The 19,605-nt window shown below is 39.1% G+C and overlaps 1 protein-coding gene across 1 annotated transcript in view; it reads right to left on the reverse strand.

The window, feature by feature from the left end:
* LOC131043495 (protein SIEL) overlaps positions 1-19,605 on the reverse strand; it is a 127,527-nt gene that overhangs the window by 24,008 nt on the left and 83,914 nt on the right. Inside the window, exons 3-4 of the mRNA XM_057976709.2 lie at positions 432-686; positions 104-295 (exon numbers count right to left, since the gene is read on the reverse strand). Of these exons, the coding sequence (XP_057832692.1) occupies positions 104-295; positions 432-686 (447 nt within the window). The remainder of the gene's footprint in view (positions 1-103; positions 296-431; positions 687-19,605) is intronic.

A 19,605-nucleotide genomic window follows, 5' to 3' on the forward strand; every position in this document is an offset into this window, starting at 1 on the left:
CAAATTTTACTAAGAAAATAAAAAAAATTTTAACTATCCTTCCATGTGACTTCAAGAAATTAATCGGGGTAAAAAGAGACTATAAAAGGAATATGACAAGTACCATATGCATGTGTTTTTCCTGCACTCTCAAGTGATCAAGCTGAGCCATGTGAAGCAAACCATGCAATGTATGCATGCGAACCTCAAGAGAATCATCATTCAGCATATCCATCAATAAATCCAGTGCACCATCAGCAAATTGCTTAGAGAAGCCACTAAGCCTTACCAAAGAATGAATGGTGGCCACACGAACCTACAAAGGCAAAGACAGATTTATTGTTTAACTTAGTGGATACCGTGTTGAGTATAAATGTGGCCTATGAAAACTATGTCTCCATCAAGAAGATCTGCGTGCAGATTTCTTGCAACAAATCTAAACCAATTATTACCTCAAAGAATTCATCCTCAACTCCATGAAGAAAAGCTCCAGCAGCACTAAGGGTGAGAAGATTAAATTCTTCACCACAGTCCAGCGGATCCTTGACATCTTGAATTCCACTAGTTAATTTCTTTGTTGCTTTCCCCAAAATCTTCTTACTAAGTGCTTGGAGCAACACATTCTCAGATAAAGGCCCCATTTCCCCGAGTGCTTCAAGTGCTTCACTTCTCACTCTCATATTCATATCCCTTGAGAGAGTGCACAGCTGCATTAGAAGTGTAAACATTTACACAATAAATCTTATAATGAAAAGTATTTGAGAATGCCTTGATATCAATAGAAACAAAACATCTGGCAATAGACAGCAAAATCACAAGAATTAGAAACTAAACGATGATTTTATGTCAATTAAATTCTAAAATACAAATCTTATGTCGGTAACATACACATTAATACGACATGAATTCAATCCAATCACATTTAATTTAAGGAAACGAGATTTTTCTGAAGAATAAAGTGATTCATAATTTATAAAAGGTTGAATGTCAACATGTCACATTTGTCAATCAAAACAAGAAACATTGCAAACTTCGTGACACCATTACAATGGATTCTATGTTGACATAACATGACATATATTGCCTTTGGCTTATCCGTCTTACAAATAGTAAAATAGAGAATATTTAATTTAGCACAATTCGAGGTCACATGTAAAGCAATTTTGCTCTAATAACTTTACCATATAGAAACTAGCATAGTTCAAGGACAGCATATGCATAGAACATAGGATGATGATAAGGCACTGAAGTTGTGGAAAGTTGGAAACAACTAGCAAGAACAAACTTCTTTTGATGGGAAAACCCTTTACGGTCATATCTCCCAAACATGAAAAACCAAAGTTACCGATTCAGGTACGGATACGGATACGGATACGGAATTGGGTACGGATTCACGAAATCAGCAAAAAAAAATTAAAAAATTCCACGGGTACGGGTACATCCGTATATATATATATATATATATATATATATATATATATATGTTCAAACATCAAAATTATATATGTGTGTGTGTTCAAACATCAAAATTATAAAATATAATTATATAATTTATAAACTATCACTACCATTATTGATTATTACAATAATACTTGTTACAATACATACAAATATGAAATATACAATCTGGCTTTCCATACATAAATCATGAATCATAAATCCATAATTGCCAATGCCAATAAATATTCATATATCGTAAATGTGATATCATATTCATAATTTGCAAAAAAGATAATATTCAAGTTTCAAAATGTGAAAATGTCATGACACTAATAATTCAAATTTCAAGCCATCTATAGGATATAAACTCCATATTCATCTTCATCTGAAGCATCCAACCCAAGCCCAAGGTCATCAAGTGGTCTTCACCTTCGAAGAAAAATGCAAAAACTTCAAAAACCTGGTTGTAGAGAAAAAAAACTTCAAAAATGCAAATGAAATGAGCTGAACTAATGTTTTGATGCATTTCAAGGGGCAAAATTAGGGTTTAGAGGTTTAAAAAAAGTGTTTTTTATTGTTTTTTGGAGCTTTATGACCCGTGGGCCTCGTTTTTGGGAACTATTGATGTGTTTTTTGTACACGACCAAACACAGAATAAAATACCTAAAGGTACCTTATCCTCTCTTGAACAAAGTTTCCCGAATGTTGAAGATATCGCAGAAGGATCAATCGAAGAAACTCCAAGGCTCTGTTATGTAGGTTCTCTACGTGTGGATAAGCTCTTTGCGGTACGATGTGATTTTGCTAGAATCACAAGGGGACTTACATTCGACAACCTGAACGTCTGATTTGCTTTGGATATTGCTGAAACGTGAGATTTTACTGGTCCTAGATTTTGGAAAAAAGGAAAAAGGAGAAGGGTTGAAACGAGATCTATTTCTAATACTAAGAATGTAAGAGCAATGAATGACCTTTGATGAAATTCTAACTAAGTCTTGCTTTGACATCCCAGGACCATCTCCACAAGGTTAGTGCGATCTTCTAAGGAAAGCTTTATGATGTTTAGATGACCGCTACAGGCATGGACACCATCAAGCTGATGCATATCAATGAAGAAGCGACAATTGAAGTTAAGCTTAATCTGAATGATTCCAGTTGACTACACAAGGCAATTCTGCAATCAACAAACTGCTAGTAGTATGGATATACAAATTTCACCATCGATCATACACATTTCTTCCACTCGTCTAATAACATGAAATCAAATTTGAGAAGTGTAGAGACCATGCAAATTGTTGAATCGACCGATAGAATTCACCATTTCTTCAATGAAGTTTACAAGTCCTTTACAACAACATCTTGGCAACAATCTTTGCCTTCTCTTTCTATTCTACTCTAACTATTTCCTACTCTCTGACTATTCACTACTATCTATTCTCTATTAACCCACTATTAACTCTTAGCTAACTATTCTCTATCAACCCACTATTAACCTTTACAAATGAGGAGCCAGGGCTTATATAGAGAAACCCTTTACAAATAGACAGCTCTGATTGATTTAGAATCAATGGCTAGGATTACAAGATAGAAACCCTAATTAGGGTTTGTTACAACAAACTTCCTTAGCCAATTAGAAAATTACATTTCGGGAGCGAGGACCAATAGGAAGCAGGGGTAGGTTCCTCGAAGTTTGTGTCGTCCCCGATGAGTCAAGTACATTGAATCTGGACATGCTGAGGTGGACCAATCCAACTGGAGGAATGATGACTAGGATGCCACCTTGTCTGACACTTGTAACTTGGTTGATGTTCAATTTGATGAAGCTGAGAAGCTAACTTTAATTAACTCTTCTGAAACTATCTGCTTCTTCAACGTACCCTGGTACCGACCTTGGTTGATTCTCCTCTGTCTTTGATGTGTTTGATGAATGGAGTACCTCTCCTTGACTCCCATGTGTCTGATGAAATTTCCTGATTTTCAAGTCATCCTTTTCCGGAAGTACACCTCCGCCTGGGAGTGTTGGCAAAGCCTTTCTTGGTCATCTTGTGATTCCTTAGTGTGGCGAAGTGAAGGGCTTTGGAGATAGCTGGCAATTCCTTGAACACCTTGAGTCTTCCAATGCTTCAAAGCACCTTGAGTCTTCCCTTTTGCCTGTAGAACGTCCTTGACAATGATGGACTGGAAGTGCTCGTCCTTGATGATGTTGGACTGGAAGAGGTCGTCCTTGATGATGCTGGACTAGTTTTCTCCATCTGCAAAATAAACCAAAAGGTGATTAAGTACATATGACATATTCATTTCAACAAAGCATTTTCACCTTAAATCATCAACAAGAAGACTTTAAAATAAAGTTTGTTCAAAATCCTTCCCAGAGACGGGCCCTATAAGAATTTTGCCCTCGACCCTTTGGAAGGGTCAGGAGCGAATTTTGCATTCCTGGCTCAAATTCTTCTCACTTTGTGACCATACTTGCTTAGATACATGTCCAAGGATGCCCTCATCCTCAACCAACACCAAGCTTGATGTAAATTTGGGGCAAAATAGAGGTTTTAAGAATTTCGCTCTGACCCTTTGGAAGGGTCAGGAGCGAAATTTGCATTTTAGGACAAAATCTATCATGTCTCTACTCCAAAATGCCTTCCAAGGCAAGCATATACTAGTCTTCTCTCCTCTAAAGCCTAGGAATCCACAACATGACCTTCGTCATGAGCAAATTAGGTGAGATTGAGGATTTCGCCCTAGACCCTTTGGAAGGGTTAGGAGCGAATTTCCTGATCTTGGACAAAATACTCACTTCTTTCACTCACAACCCCCTCTAAGGCATGCTTGAGGCAATCTTTTAAGCCCAGTCTACCTTGATCACTATCTTGGTCTAGCACAAATTTGAAGGAAAAAAGAGATTTTGTGAATTTCGCCCTGGACCCTTTGGAAGGGTCGGGAGCGAAACTCAAGTTTTAGGCTTGATCTTATACTTACTTTACCTCAATTCACTTTACAAGGCAAGAATACCTCACTCCACCTTCAACCATGCCATAGGCATTAAATTTTTAGCTTCACTCAAGGAGGAAAAGGGTGGTTTGAAGAATTTCGCTCTGGACCCATTGGAAGGGTCAAGAGCGAATTCATGATTTGCTTGTTTTCCTTCACCAAGGTCCATCTTTTTCACTTTCTATACTTGGACTCTCATCCTTGGATCCCTCTCCCATGCTTGCAACATTTTGCTTGACCTCAAAATGACTAGAAAAGAGAATTTCGCTAGAAATCATGGCCAGGGACGGGACCCATAATGGATTTCGCCCTGGACCCTTTGGAAGGGTCAGGAGCGAATTTCTTCCTCTAGCCCAAAATCATTATTTTTGGAGACAACAATCCATTCAAGGGCTTCTACCATCTTTGTCTAGTGTAGTATCCCTTGCTTATGTATGGAAGAATTGATGATTTTGATTCAAGGAATATTGTCCAACAAGTTACATACAATCTACAACTAAGCACTTTACTGATTTGCAAAGTATATAGGAAACATATATCAATTTAACTACCAAGGGAACAACTTAATTTTTCATCAATACTAGAATTGACATTATGTCAAATAGATGTCATACATGCTTCAGAAATATGGGAGTTTGAAGTATACAACTGTTGCAATTAATTTCTGATCACTATTTCAGACTTTCTAAGATAGACAATGACATTCATTGATACATGAACAAAGATGTAAGTTTGCAACTGATCTCTAAATCGAACCTTGACAAGATAGGATTCCAATTAAGCACACTTGAATTGGCTGAGTACCAATTCCGAAGAGCAACCCTTCAGAGGATCTTTCACCCCCTCAGTTATGCAATCACTTGGGAGGTATCGTTCCCAATGATTCAGCTGAATACTTGCAGACCTTCAAGCTCCACAAATGCTCAAGTAGATGCACTAGAGAAAATAAACTTGGATGCCAAATGAGAGACCCATGGGGTCTATTTATTCACTTTTTAGAATCTTCCTCTAGAAGCCTCTTAACTTTCTAGAAGTATCCATAATAGAATCTTCCTCTAGAAGCCTCTTAACTTTCTAGAAGTATCCATAACTTTCTAGAAGTATCCATAATAGAATCTTCCTCTAGAAGCCTCTTAACTTTCTAGAAGTATCCATAATATTCTTATAAAATCTCATTGCACTTTTTAGATAAAAAAGTAACTTTATAAAATAAAAAGTGCACCTCAATTTAAAAATATAACACCTTGGCCCCAAATAATAAAATATAATGTCTCCAAGAGCATAATGAGCCATCCATTCACCAAATAAACGCCAAAATGACTCTCTCACCACAACCATCTGCCTACGAGAGTCTGGAATAGGCAAATCCATGTAAAGTGTCATGTCATACTAAAGAGGGGACATGACAGTCCGCCCCTCCTGAAATTGCTTGGCCTCAAGCAATCTCAATGCAGGATGCTGCAGAATGGCTTCACCCTCCCAAGTAGCATCCTCAATAGGTAGATCCTTCCACTTAATCAGGTACTCTCTGATCACTCGCCTGCGAAGCTGCTTCTCTCTGCTATCCAAGATGGATTCTGGAACCAAGATCAACTTCCCCTCATCATCCAAGGGAGGTAATACTGCAGAAGGCACCACACTCTGACCCAACGCCTTCTTGAGGCGTGACACATGGAATACATTATGCACTCTGCTATTTGCGGGAAGCTCCAACTCATAAGCCACCTCACCAACCTTCCTGATAATCCTGAATGGTCCATAGTAACGTGGCTTGAGTTTCTCTGCACCACTCTTCTTGAGAGTGGACTGCCTGTATGGCTGCAACATGAGGTAAACCATATCATTCACCTCAAAACTGCGCTCAGTCCTCTTCTGGTTTGCATATTGTTTCTGCTGGTTCTGAGCTCTAGCAATATTGTCTCTAAGAGTCGCAACTATGTCCTTACTCTCCTGTAGTAACTCACCTGCACTAGGTACTCGACTGTCACCCAACACTAAATCCAAAAAACTGGGTGCCTCATAACCGTAAAGTGCCCTGAAGGGTGTCATCTGTATGGTCATGTGGTATGTAGTGTTGTAGCAATACTCACAGAGATATATCAATCTGATCCAAGCTCGCTGCTGAGCTGCCACATAATTCCTCAAATACCCTTCCACCCATTTGTTCACAATCTCCGTTTGACCATCGGTCTATGGGTGATAACTGGTGCTAAGTGTAAGCTCAGTGCCACACAACCAGAATACCTCCCGCCAGAAGTGACTCATGAAGCGGCTGTCCCTGTCACTCACAATGTTCTGAGGCAAACCATGTAATCTGAAAACCTCCCTGAAGAAGACCTTTGCCACCTGAGCTGCTGAGTACGTAGTAGTGATAGGGAAGAAGTGAGCATATTTTGTCAGCCTATCCACCACCACATAGATACAATCACGCCCCTGGACCTTGGGCAAGCCCGTGATAAAATCCATGGAGATGCACTCCCACTTCCTGTCAGGAATAGGAAGTGGCTGTAGGAGCCATGCTGGATAAGTGTGCTCTTGTTTGTTCTGCTGGCAAACAAGACACTCACGCACATACTGCAAAACATCAGCCTTAAGCCCCTTCCAAGTGAACCGCTCCCGAACTAACCTGTAAGTCTTGAAATACCCGGGATGGCCTGCTGTAGGTGAATCATGGAGTGCTCTCAAAATCAACCGCTTCACTTTCGATCCTGGGACTAAGTAAATTCTGTTCTTGTAAATGATCAAACCATCTACAAGAGTGTACTTGGTGTCAATCGCTGTCCCCTCCACTATATCAGACGCCCATGTGTCTTTGGCATATTCTGCTACAATCAAGTGTCGCCAATCCTCTGATATCTGAATCATAGAAGTGAGGTGTGGCCTACGAGATAAAGCATCTGCAACAACATTCTGTGTCCCCTTAACATATGTGATATCAAAATCATAGGCCTGTAACTTACTCACCCACTTCTGCTGACGATCATTCAGGTCCCGCTGTCCCAAAAAGTGCCTCAAACTGTTATGATCAGTTTTAATACAAAATTTGCTGCCCACAAGATACTGTCTGAATTTGGCCAAGGCATGCATGATTGCCAACATCTCCTTATCATAAATGCTAAATGATTGCTCAGGCCCCCTAAGTTTCCTACTCTCATAAGCAATAGGGTGCTTGTCCTGCATGAGTACAGCACCAACTCCCTCTCCCAATGCATCACATTGAAGCTCAAATGGCTTCGTAAAATCAGGTAGTGCTAGAACTGGGCATGAAGTCATTATCTCCTTGAATCTTGTGCCTCCGGAGTCCACACAAATGCCCCTTTCTTCAACAAAGCTGTCATAGGTGCTGCGTGCCGTGACTAGCCACTGACGAATCTGCGATAAAAACCACATAGACCAAGGAACCCCTCAACTGTGTAAGGTTCTCTGGTGGAGGCCAATCAACAATAGCGCGGATCTTTTCAGGATCCATCCGCACTCCATCCGCACTAATGCTGTGTCCTAAGTATAGAAGCTCAGTCATGCCTAAATCGCACTTGGACTCCTTAGCATACAAGGACTCCTTCTGCAATATGCTCAATACTGTCTCCAGATGCTCAAGATGTTCCTGCCATGATCTGCTGTATACCAAAATGTCATCAAAGAACACCAGTAGAAATTTCCTTAGTTGATGGTGAAAAACCTTGTTCATCGTGGACTGGAAAGTGGTAGGTGCATTAGTCAAACCAAAAGGCATGACTACAAACTCAAAATGCCCACAATGACATCTGAAAGCAGTTTTCTCAATGTCCTGCTCTCTCACTCTGATCTGATGATATCCTGATCTCAAATCAATCTTTGAGAAATAACAAGCCCCATGCAATTCATCTATCAACTCATCAATGCGTGGGATAGGATATCTGTTCTTAATGGTTCTCTTGTTTAACACCCTGTAATCAATACACATCCGAAGAGTACCATCCTTCTTTTTAACCAAAACAACAGAAGATGCAAAAGGTGACTTACTAGGTCGGATGTGTCCCATTGCTAGCAACTCCTTGATGGTCCTCTCGATCTCATCCTTGAGTCGCTTTGGGTGCCGGTATGGTGTGATCATGACAGGCTTAGCGCCTTCCTCCAGCTCGATAATGTGCTCAATGCCTCTGTCTGGTGGCCTGCCTGGTGGAATCTCGCTGAATACCTTCTCATACTTGATTCTCAATTTCTGAATATCCGGATGATATTCAGTCTTATGTTGCCCCTCCTGGGGAGGCATCAAGGTGCATATTGCCGCCCACTCTATATCATCATGCCTGGCTAATCTCTCCATCCGCCTAAATGAGATAGTCCTGATATCACCATTACGGATAGCCTTCAGCACGTGAGTCCTGCCATCCACCTCGAATCGTAGCTCCATATCCTTCAGTCTCAGGGTAACCTCCTCCAAAGAATGTAGCCATTGCATCCCAAGTACTATGTCCATGTCACCCATGTTGACCACATGGTAATCCGCCTTGAACTCATAGTTGTTCAGGCATAGGGGTAGATCACGCACCATCCTGTCACATCGAAGTGTATATCCATCAGCCACCTTAACTCTCAATCCCTCAAACTCCTCAGTGATGAGTCCACGTTTCTCCACAAAGCGTGCATCAATAAAATTATGCGTGGCACCTGTATCTAATAGTGTAATAACCTTCTGTCCAGCCAAGACACCTCTAAGTCTGAAAGATCCCTCTCTCTGAATACTAGATAGACATGCCTCTGGTTCCTCCTTCTGTTCAGCATTATCTACCTCCTGTTCTTGCTCTGCATCATCAGGATCATGGTATTGTGAGCTATCTGAGTCTGAGCCCTCGTAATAAGCCCACATCACCCTATTGGCCTTTCCCTTAGGCCTCATAGGATAGTCATGTCCAAACTCATAGGGACCCTTGCAAAAGAAGCATAACTTCTTCTTATGCAAGTCATTAAGTGTCTCCCTATCCAGAGGTGTAGCTGACTTGCCCTTTGTGTCATCAACCTTTTCCTTACCTTTGTTGAATCCCCCTCTATTATCTCTGAATGATGAAGAGCCCTTCGAACCAAACCTATTTGCTGGCGCTGCAAGTTCCATGCTACGAGCTTTCTTCATGGCTTCCTGTAATGTGAGAGGATCAAAGGCCTTAACCCACCCCTTGAGTGGTTCAGTCAACCCTTCTGTAAATAAAATGACTAGCCTCCGCTCTGAAATATCAGGTACCATTACTGCAAGCTTTTGGAAGTCATTAATAAACTGCTCTAAACCTCCTGTCTGTCTGAGTTGTGCTAATTCCCGGAAATACACCTCAGGATCCTTCTTATCAAACCTTTCTATCAGCTTATCCACGAACTCCTGGTAAGTGGTTACCTGATTGTGCTGCAACGTGATCATGTCGTGCATCCACCAATCATGAGCTGCCCCGTCCAGGTGTAAAGTGGCATACTTGAGTGCTTCGAATTCTGTCATAGTCTTCAAAGATAAAAAGGTATCCACTTTATGAATCCATGCCCGAGCAGTCATTTTCCCACTTCCATCAAATGTGGGTAATGTCAACTTGTTAGTGACCTGTTGCGATTCACTCTGTTTTTCCACCTGTTTCTGTCTGTTAGCCCTATAATTCAGATACCTATCAAAAGTCCACCCATTCTGTACATATCCTGGTAAATCTTCCCACTCTTGCCTTGCCAGTTTGAGCTCATCTCTAATATCTCTTTCCAAATCATTAGGTGTGGGTGGTGGTGTTTCCGGACGGAATGTAGGACGTGTGGGTCTATTTGTTGTGGTAGACCGTGTTCCCTATTCGTGTTGTGATCCTGCTATGCTCCTGTCATCACGGTCATCATTATGGTCATTTCTCCTATTCCCCCTAACCAAATGGCGCATCAAAGCTTCAATGTTCTGTAGGGTTCTATCCTGGGTTGTGGCCATTTGTTCCAAACGTTGCATAATCTCATCATCCCTCCTGTTTCTAGGTGGGCTTTGTGATTGCCTATCACCCATGTCCTTACCTGGTGTAAATAGAGCCCTGCTACCTCTGTTGTAAACTTGATTGTACGGTGACCGCATAAACCCTATCAGGCTGGCAGGAAACCGCTCTGATACCACTGTAGTATCCCTTGCTTATGTATGGAAGAATTGATGATTTTGATTCAAGGAATATTGTCCAACAAGTTACATACAATCTACAACTAAGCACTTTACTGATTTGCAAAGTATATAGGAAACATATATCAATTTAACTACCAAGGGAACAACTTAATTTTTCATCAATACTAGAATTGACATTATGTCAAATAGATGTCATACATGCTTCAGAAATATGAGAGTTTGAAGTATACAACTGTTGCAATTAATTTCTGATCACTATTTCAGACTTTCTAAGATAGACAATGACATTCATTGATACATGAACAAAGATGTAAGTTTGCAACTGATCTCTAAATCGAACCTTGACAAGATAGGATTCCAATTAAGCACACTTGAATTGGCTGAGTACCAATTCCGAAGAGCAACCCTTCAGAGGATCTTTCACCCCCTCAGTTATGCAATCACTTGGGAGGTATCGTTCCCAATGATTCAGCTGAATACTTGCAGACCTTCAAGCTCCACAAATGCTCAAGTAGATGCACTAGAGAAAATAAATTTGGATGCCAAATGAGAGACCCATGGGGTCTATTTATTCACTTTTTAGAATCTTCCTCTAGAAGCCTCTTAACTTTCTAGAAGTATCCATAATAGAATCTTCCTCTAGAAGCCTCTTAACTTTCTAGAAGTATCCATAACTTTCTAGAAGTATCCATAATAGAATCTTCCTCTAGAAGCCTCTTAACTTTCTAGAAGTATCCATAATATTCTTATAAAATCTCATTGCACTTTTTAGATAAAAAAGTAACTTTATAAAATAAAAAGTGCACCTCAATTTAAAAATATAACACCTTGGCCCCAAATAATAAAATATAATGTCTCCAAGAGCATAATGAGCCATCCATTCACCAAATAAACGCCAAAATGACTCTCTCACCACAACCATCTGCCTACGAGAGTCTGGAATAGGCAAATCCACGTAAAGTGTCATGTCATACTAAAGAGGGGACATGACATCTAGGCCTGGCTTGGCACAAATATGAAAGGAATAGGTAGATTTTAGAATTTCGCTCTGGACCCTTTGGAAGGGTCAAGAGCGAAATTCATGATTTGAGCTTATTTTCTCATTCTCTCAACTCTAATCCACCTCCAAGACCAAGGATACATCACCTCACTCCTATCTAGGCCATAAAAACCAAAAACTTAACTTGATTTGCAAGGAAAATAGGTGATCCTAGGAATTTCGCTCTGGACCCTTTGGAAGGGTCAAGAGCGAAATTCATGATTTGCTCAATTCCTTCATGTTCACGGATCACTAGCAACTCAAAGTTTTGCTCAAGGACGTCTCCAATCTTACCCCATCCTGACCCACACTTGACTTACAATAAAATTGAGAAAAAAGGGTGGTTTTGGGGAATTTCGCTCTGGACCCTCTGGAAGGGTCAAGAGCGAAATTCACACTCTAGGTTTGATATTTCATTTCTTGAACTCCAATCTACATTACCAAGCAAAAATACATCACTCCACTTCCATATATGCCATAGGAACCAAAGTTTTGACCTCATCCAAGGAGAAAATAGGTGCTTTGAAGAATTTCGCTCTGGACCCTTTGGAAGAGTCAGGAGCGAAATTCACAGTCTAGGACAAAATCCTTCACATTCTTACATCCCATCACTTCAAAACTAGAATGTTGGTCCAAACAAGGAAGGAAATGAGGTTTATGGGAAATTTCGCTCTGGACCCTCTGGAAGGGTCAGGAGCGAAATTTCATTCTTGGACAAAAATCCTTACTTTTCAATGCTTTCATTCACTTCTCAAGGCAAGAACACATCAATCCACCTTCCAACATGCCTTAGACTCCAACACTTAGCCAAAATTAGGAAGGAAATATGAGGATTTTCGCTCTGGACCCTCTGGAAGGGTCAGGAGCGAAAATCTTGATTTATCCAATTCTCTCTCAAACTTGATCAATCTCAAGGTCCTTTCAAACTCTATTCATCATTTTAGGCAAGATAGAAGGTCAGATGGAAGATTTCACTCTGGACCCTTTGGAAGGGTCAGGAGCGAAATTTCCATTCTAGGTTGATTTTCACCATTTCATCGCCTCAAACTTCTTTCAAAGGCTAGAACAGCTCAAGGTCACTGGAACCACGCCTTAGAAGTCCAAAACTCGGCCATAACAAGGAAGAAAATGGGTGTTTTCAAGAATTTCGCTCTAGGCCCTTTGGAAGGGTCAGGAGCGAAATTCCTTCTTTAGGCTAATTTCCATCATTTTGTAGTCTTAAACCTCCTCTCCAAGGCAAACATGCATCCAAGTCTCCCCAACTACGCCTCAAAAATCCAAAACTTGGCCATATGAAAGAGAAAAATAGAGGAAAAGGTGAATTTCGCTTTGGACCCTTTGGAAGGGTCAGGACCGAAATTCCCCTTTTGAGCTAATTTCTTACTTATTTTCTCCTCTTCATACCTTGGACAAACTTCATTAGGCCTCCTTCCATCACGATCACATGAATTTGCTCTTCAAGTTGACATCTAGCCCAAGAATTTGGTGAAAAATAGGGTTTTACATGAATTTCGCTCTAGACCCTTTGTAAGGGTCAGGAGCAAAATTCCTCCTTGAGCTCAAATCCTGGCTTCATTTTCACTTTTCTTCATTTACACAAGTGCTTTTACCTTCATTCAAACCTAGGAAACTATTAGCTCAGAGCTTGGGTCGAGGTGGAGTGTCTTGCAGAGAAATTCGCTCTGGACCCTTTGGAAGGGTCAGGAGCGAAATTCATTTTTGGGCTTAATTCACCTTCTTTTCCACTTGACTTTGCCTTAGTCTTGATCTTTGATTCATTTCCTTCCATGTCCTAGCCAAATTTGTCCAACTCAGACCTTTAGATATGATATTCACTCACCAAGCAAGACACAATTAGCAACAAGAGCAAAACCAGGCCCTAAGGAAGACTTTCAAAGAAACCTTAACCCGAAGCATCCACTGACTCACCTTTAGCTAAAACAGAGCCTGCTATCTTAGTGATCCCTCTGGCAACACTCATAATGCAAAGGCTAACAGACAAAACACTAAAAGACCTAGAAAAACAAACCCCAGAAAGCAAAAGGTAGGGGTCCCCATTTGCAATGGGACGATGTGTGAATACGTCACAACAGGAACCCATGGGCCTTGGTTCCCCTAGGTTCCCCGTGGATTCCTCCCAGGTCCTTCCCAGCTGGCTAGGTCCTGCGTGGTAGGACCCACAGAGGACCCAGCCACCTGGGAAGGACCTGGGAGGAATCCACCAGGAATCAAGCTCGAACCAGGACCCGAACAGAATCTAAATCAAGATCTAGGGCTTTTTGGGAAGAATTGATAACTTAGTAAAAAACTCTTACTAGGCAATAACTCTTTTGGCCCAAAATTTTTCAAAACTCAAGACTCGGTAAAAATTCAGGAAAAAATCGGCAAAAACTCAACAAATTTATCAAGCATTTGAAAGTATAGATTTCTTAAAATATTCTTGAAAAACACACATATACACTAAATTTGTAGAACATATTACTGATTTCCATCATATATAAATGAGCATTTGAGTTAAATACATATCATATACCAAAAAATAAGTGCAACCTCTAAATAAATTTAAGTTCAATACATATTATAGAGGATTTGTGTTCCTTGAATCTCCTTTCTGTAGAATTATAGTTCTCCTCTACTCGACATCTTCCACAAAATAAATACTTTGTTCAATAGCTGTCATTGGCATGTGCACACAAAGCCTTTCAATTTTTTCAACTCATGTCAAACACATTGATAAACGAATAAATCGATTTTCAGATCATCTCATGCGTAAAGTTATTTGAGAATTTCTCCCGATTTTTTGTGGTTTTTTCCAATAAATCACCCCTATTTTCTCAAAAGAACGCCAAAGAGTTTTTTGCAGATTAAATCGTGGCCATAAATGACTTGCAATAAATCGGGAGTTTAACGATTTTTTGCAGATTTTTTCATCTATGATATCTCCAATTGAAGAATTTTCAAAACTCTAGAAATATACTTGAAATCCTTTTTTCTAGTTGATCATGATTCTTAATAGAATCTGTGTTGATTTCATAAATGATGTTCTATTTTTGGGTCATCCTTGCTAACTGGAGAGAACATTTATAAAATATAAACCGGCATAGTTATATTTTCAGTTTTTTTTACTTATGAATATTTCTTGTAGTGATGAATTGATGACATTAATATATGCACTGTAGCATGTATGTAGCAAGGATTTTCAACCATGAAAATTTTATTAAAAAGAGACGTAATTACTAGCAAAAACAAATTTCATTTGATGGAGATTCTAGAGTCAGGAACCACAGATTTGTGCAATTCATGACACTAGCAGCCCAAACAGTAACTACAAGAAGGTGAAACAGTTCTTGTTTCAAAATGCTTATTTGATTAGTCGAAAGCCTTTGACAATCATTATACTTCTTTCTTTCAACTTTTCCTTCCCTTTGTTTTCTACATTATTGACATTTTTACCTCTTTCTTCGACAATTCCAATGGAAAAGAACTTTAAGAACCAGAAATTGCCACTGTTAAATCCCAATCTACTTGTTTGTCCAAAAGGTCTGGTATTCTCACTCTTTCACCCAACCGTGCTTTGTCTCACTTTTTGAACTTTCAAAAAATTGACAACCCCTACAAATTTTTACTCAAAATTTGTAGTTTTCTTCTTTAAGGCATGTTTTACGAGGCAAAAATACTCACATTTGTTAATGTCAAATCATCAATGGGTGTTTTTGCCATCGTAGTCCAAGTTTCAGTTGATTTTTGCTTTCATTTGCCTAGCTTTTTGTGCAATTTCAGGTTTTGAGTTCCTCACTACAAGTAGATTTTTGCTTTCATTTGCTTGGTTTTTTGTGCAATTTCAGGTTTTGAGTTCCTAACTACAAGGAGGAACTTTTTGTTGTCATTGCAAGTAAAGTCACTAAAAGTAGAAACTTTTTGCACTCACTGCAAGTAGGAACTTTTTGGTGCGATTGCAAGTAAGTTTCTTGTAACTTGCAATGGGGGTTCTAAGACCTGAATTGCAAGTAGGTCTCTTGTAACTTGCAATGAGGGTTCTAAGACTCGAATTGCAAGTAAGTTTCATGTAACTTGCAATGGGGGTTCCAAGACCCGATTGCAAGTATGAAGGTGCTCATCTTTCTATTGCAAGTTGTGATTACTTGCAATCGGGTTTCTAAGACCCAATTACAAGTCTTTCTATTGTCTTTGCAAGCATGTAACCCGATTTCCTTCATTGCAAGTATTCCTTCCAAGTTTGTTGCTTGCATTATTTGATTGCAAGTTGGTTCCTTTTGTGCAAGCATGTTCTTCAGATTCGATGCCTTCATATTTCACTTGCAATTAAGGTTTCAAGACCCGATTGCAAGCTTATATCCACATTGCTGTCTTGTTTCATTTCATACTTGCAATCGGGTTTCCAAGACCTGATTCCAAGGGGTTTCAATGCATGTAAGGACAGCAAACAAGAGCCAGTGCTTTCATATGTTGATGACAGCAGTAATGTAAAATGAAGAGAATACATTGTCATATGCATAGAGAGGGTCAAAATATCATGAACCATTAAGCAGAGAGGACTTGACAAATTAAGAAGTAATGCAGCAGATAAATGCATTGTTACGATGCATTGTAGCAGCGCTATGTGGTAAAAAGCAGTGATTTTCACTATCACAGTGGCCAACACAAAATGTTAATTATCTTCAAGTTCAGTGGTTGATCTTCATGAGGTCCCTATCATTACCATTCATGGTCAAATGATGCAAGTTGCTGCTCTTGGATAAATAAATTCACCGATGTCAAATACTTCAAGTGCCAGCATCTTGTAGCAGCATGAAGACCTCTTAGACAGAGGATGATGTAAATAAACTCGTGTCTCAGACACCTAGATTAGTTTCAATTATGCATTTGTAATTTCCCTTTTACAAATTACATGTAATGTCAAAAATTGTAATTGCAAGTAGTCACATTACTTGCATTCTTGTAACTTGTAATTTCATGTAAGCAAATTACAAGTCGAAAGACAGTAGGACTGTTATTTGGAATAAGTCATAGTTAGTTGTGCAAAAAGTCTCAGTTAGTTAGGCTTCTCCCACATTTTGCTCTCAACCCCTCTCCTATATATACACGAGGGTGCCCATTGTATTTTTATCTTTTTTAGCAAGCAAGAAAATTCTGCAGAAATTTGCAATCATGAGACTTTGTGCTTTATACTTGTAAACTGTTTTTCTCAAGTAATATCAAGAAGGTTTTGAGCTTCAAACTTTGTGTTGAAGGCATACCCTTATATCCATTGTGTTCTTATGTCATAGTGGCATATTTTCTGCGTTTGCTTGAGGTTGTAGCTAGATTGTTGAAACGAGCTTTAACCTGATTTCTTGCAGACGTTGTGCTGCAAATAGTGAGGGTTGAATTGGTACAGTTAAGTGTTAAAATCTAAGAAGAGTTGCAAGACTTTGTGCTTGTGGTTATTCCCATTTGAAGTAGTGCATTGTATTTGCAGACATTGTGCTATTATATGTTGTACGTTGTTATCATATTAATCATTCTAAAAGGTAGATAGGAAAACAGACAAGTGAAGACTTTGAGCTTTGTGTCTATATTCCCATCCCGGGGAAGTGACGGAAGACTTTGTGCTTTCATGGAAACTTCGCTTCCTTTTATATAAGCATCTTTGTAGTAGTAGTTTTCATAGGTTTTTGTATTTGTTACTCTAGTTGCAATTTCTTTTCTGAAAAAAAAAAAAAGAAAAAAGAATATCATCTTTTCTGAAGAAAGAGAAAAAGATGTCCTACCCAAGTTAAATTAGTGTTTAGTTTGTAATAGTAGGAAAGGGGGAGCCTTCCCTTAAATTATGAGAGTTTTTAACTCACATGCTATGGCTAAAACCACAATTTTGCACATCTTCCAGGTGTACAAAATTTTCAACCAACATTGTGCTTTCAAGAATGTATTGAATTTCAATGTAAGAAGTGTCTCGAACTTTACTGATTTATTTAAGAAAGGCTACAGCTCCAACTCCACACTGTCCAGCCCTCCTGGCCTTGTATTTGTGCAGCCCATAACAAGCCCAGCCCATGAACACAATATGTCTTCCAAACCAACACCTGCTATTCCCAATAGACCCTACTAGCAATATCAACAGCACTAAGCAAATCCACAAAGAATTTCCTTCCAAATCCTCCTTGATTAAATCAATGATACTCTATTCAGACTGGTGCCTAAAATGGAAGCGCAAGGTGCTGACATTGCTATGCTTTAGCAATGCATTTTAGTTATTCACACTTGCATCCAATGATGAAAGGACAATTAAATAATACTTCAGAACTGCATAAGACAACCAATGGAGTGCCTCTATTTGTGGAGGATCAATTATAATTTATAATTATAACTTATAATCCTTTACTCAACAGATTGGTGAGATTTAAATGCAAGTAAAAAATTGGAGAAATCTAGCTGAATGCCTTCAACAAATACTCATCAAAGGCCTCTAAAAGGTAACAGCTAGCCTAAACCATAGCAACCTGCACTTCCACAAAGAGACCATTCCAAAAGAAATAGATCTTAATAACCAACTCCTGTGCAATCAGCAGCTTAAAATCCTTAAGATGAAGCTGGAAATCTGTCCTTCTTCCCTGGAAAGGCTACCCCAACAGCCATAAAGTAAGGATCACTCACTCTAGCAGCTTACAATATTGAAACATCTCTTACAAATCTCTGCATTACAAAGTTTTTTTTTTAATGTTCTTTCAAGCAGATTTTCTTAAGTACTCCTTGCTAAATCAGCCTAATGGTTATTTGTAATATGTTCTTTCAAGCAGATTTTTTCTATTTATAGGCCTGTATCACTTGGCCTTTTCACCTTTTACAGGGTCGTAGGCACTTTTTATTTTATCTTTTATCAAAAAACATGTTTTGCTCTAGATTTTTCCTATTTTATGCACCTCTTTATAGTATCATATTCAAGAGTGATTGTGCACCAAAGTGATCAGCTCATGGAACCCTCACCCATGTGCTACACCCTCAAGATGAAGAGTAGTGAATTGAATGGCCTCAACCTTCATCATGGGTCTCAATGATAAAAATGTGTCCAATTTTTGTATCCAAGAAAGTGCACTACACTTATTTGATCATGTTAATTTGCTTGTTGTCTCATCTTAGCTCTATGACCACCCTTGTTTTTCTTCAAGCTCATAAAATTAGTGAGTGATATGGCCTTCTTAATTTCAGCTAGTAGGAGTCTATACTCCTCGTAATTGGCCACTATAGCAATGAAGTCTGGACTTTTGGCTCAACAACTACCTCTCCCCTACAAATGAAATTTGGTTGGAAAGGCCTCATAGTAAAACCTGCAACTATTCTCTAGGCATTTTGGTAAACGTTTGCCCTTGATGAGCTAACTCAATTATTGTGTGCCCTTGATATGTTGTTATTTTGCATATTTAAAACTAACTATACCATCATATTCATCCCTATTATTTTGACACATTACCTCCTTGTCTTTCTAAGATATCCATGTGTCCTGTTGTCTTGTAATAATTTTCAATTGATCGAAATCTTTCCTCCTTTCCCTTTGGTAAAATGTCAATTCCCTGTCAAATCCATGGATGAAATCAAGTCTAAAAACTTTCACAAGAATCTTTTTCCCATAGATAGCAAGAAAATTGTGTAAAATCCCCTACTAGGATATTTTATCCAAACCTGAGGTTATCACCATTTTAGCTTGACGGGCATTTTGTCAAACACTTTGCATTCAATATTCTCACCAACCAATTTTGACAATTTGCAAATTTCAAACTTTCTCTTCCTAGGTATTTTATAAAATAATTAACTGATAGTAAGAACGAAGCGGGCTCGTCCTTTCCCTGGTAAATGACCACTGGGTATTTTACTTGATTATTGACATCTTGATCCTTTTCTTCTCGTCTTCCTTGGACAAGTTCTTTCTTTAGTGAAGTCTGTGGGAGTTCATTTGTCAAAACCTCTTCCCGGAATATGTCCATGTCCCTGAGAACTTCTAGCATTAGCTCTCCTTGTTTTGAAACTTCAGACGATGTTTGGACCATTCCCACAAAAT

The sequence above is a fragment of the Cryptomeria japonica genome, chromosome 4, assembly GCF_030272615.1.
Source record: "Cryptomeria japonica chromosome 4, Sugi_1.0, whole genome shotgun sequence".
NCBI classification, from domain to species: domain Eukaryota; kingdom Viridiplantae; phylum Streptophyta; class Pinopsida; order Cupressales; family Cupressaceae; genus Cryptomeria; species Cryptomeria japonica.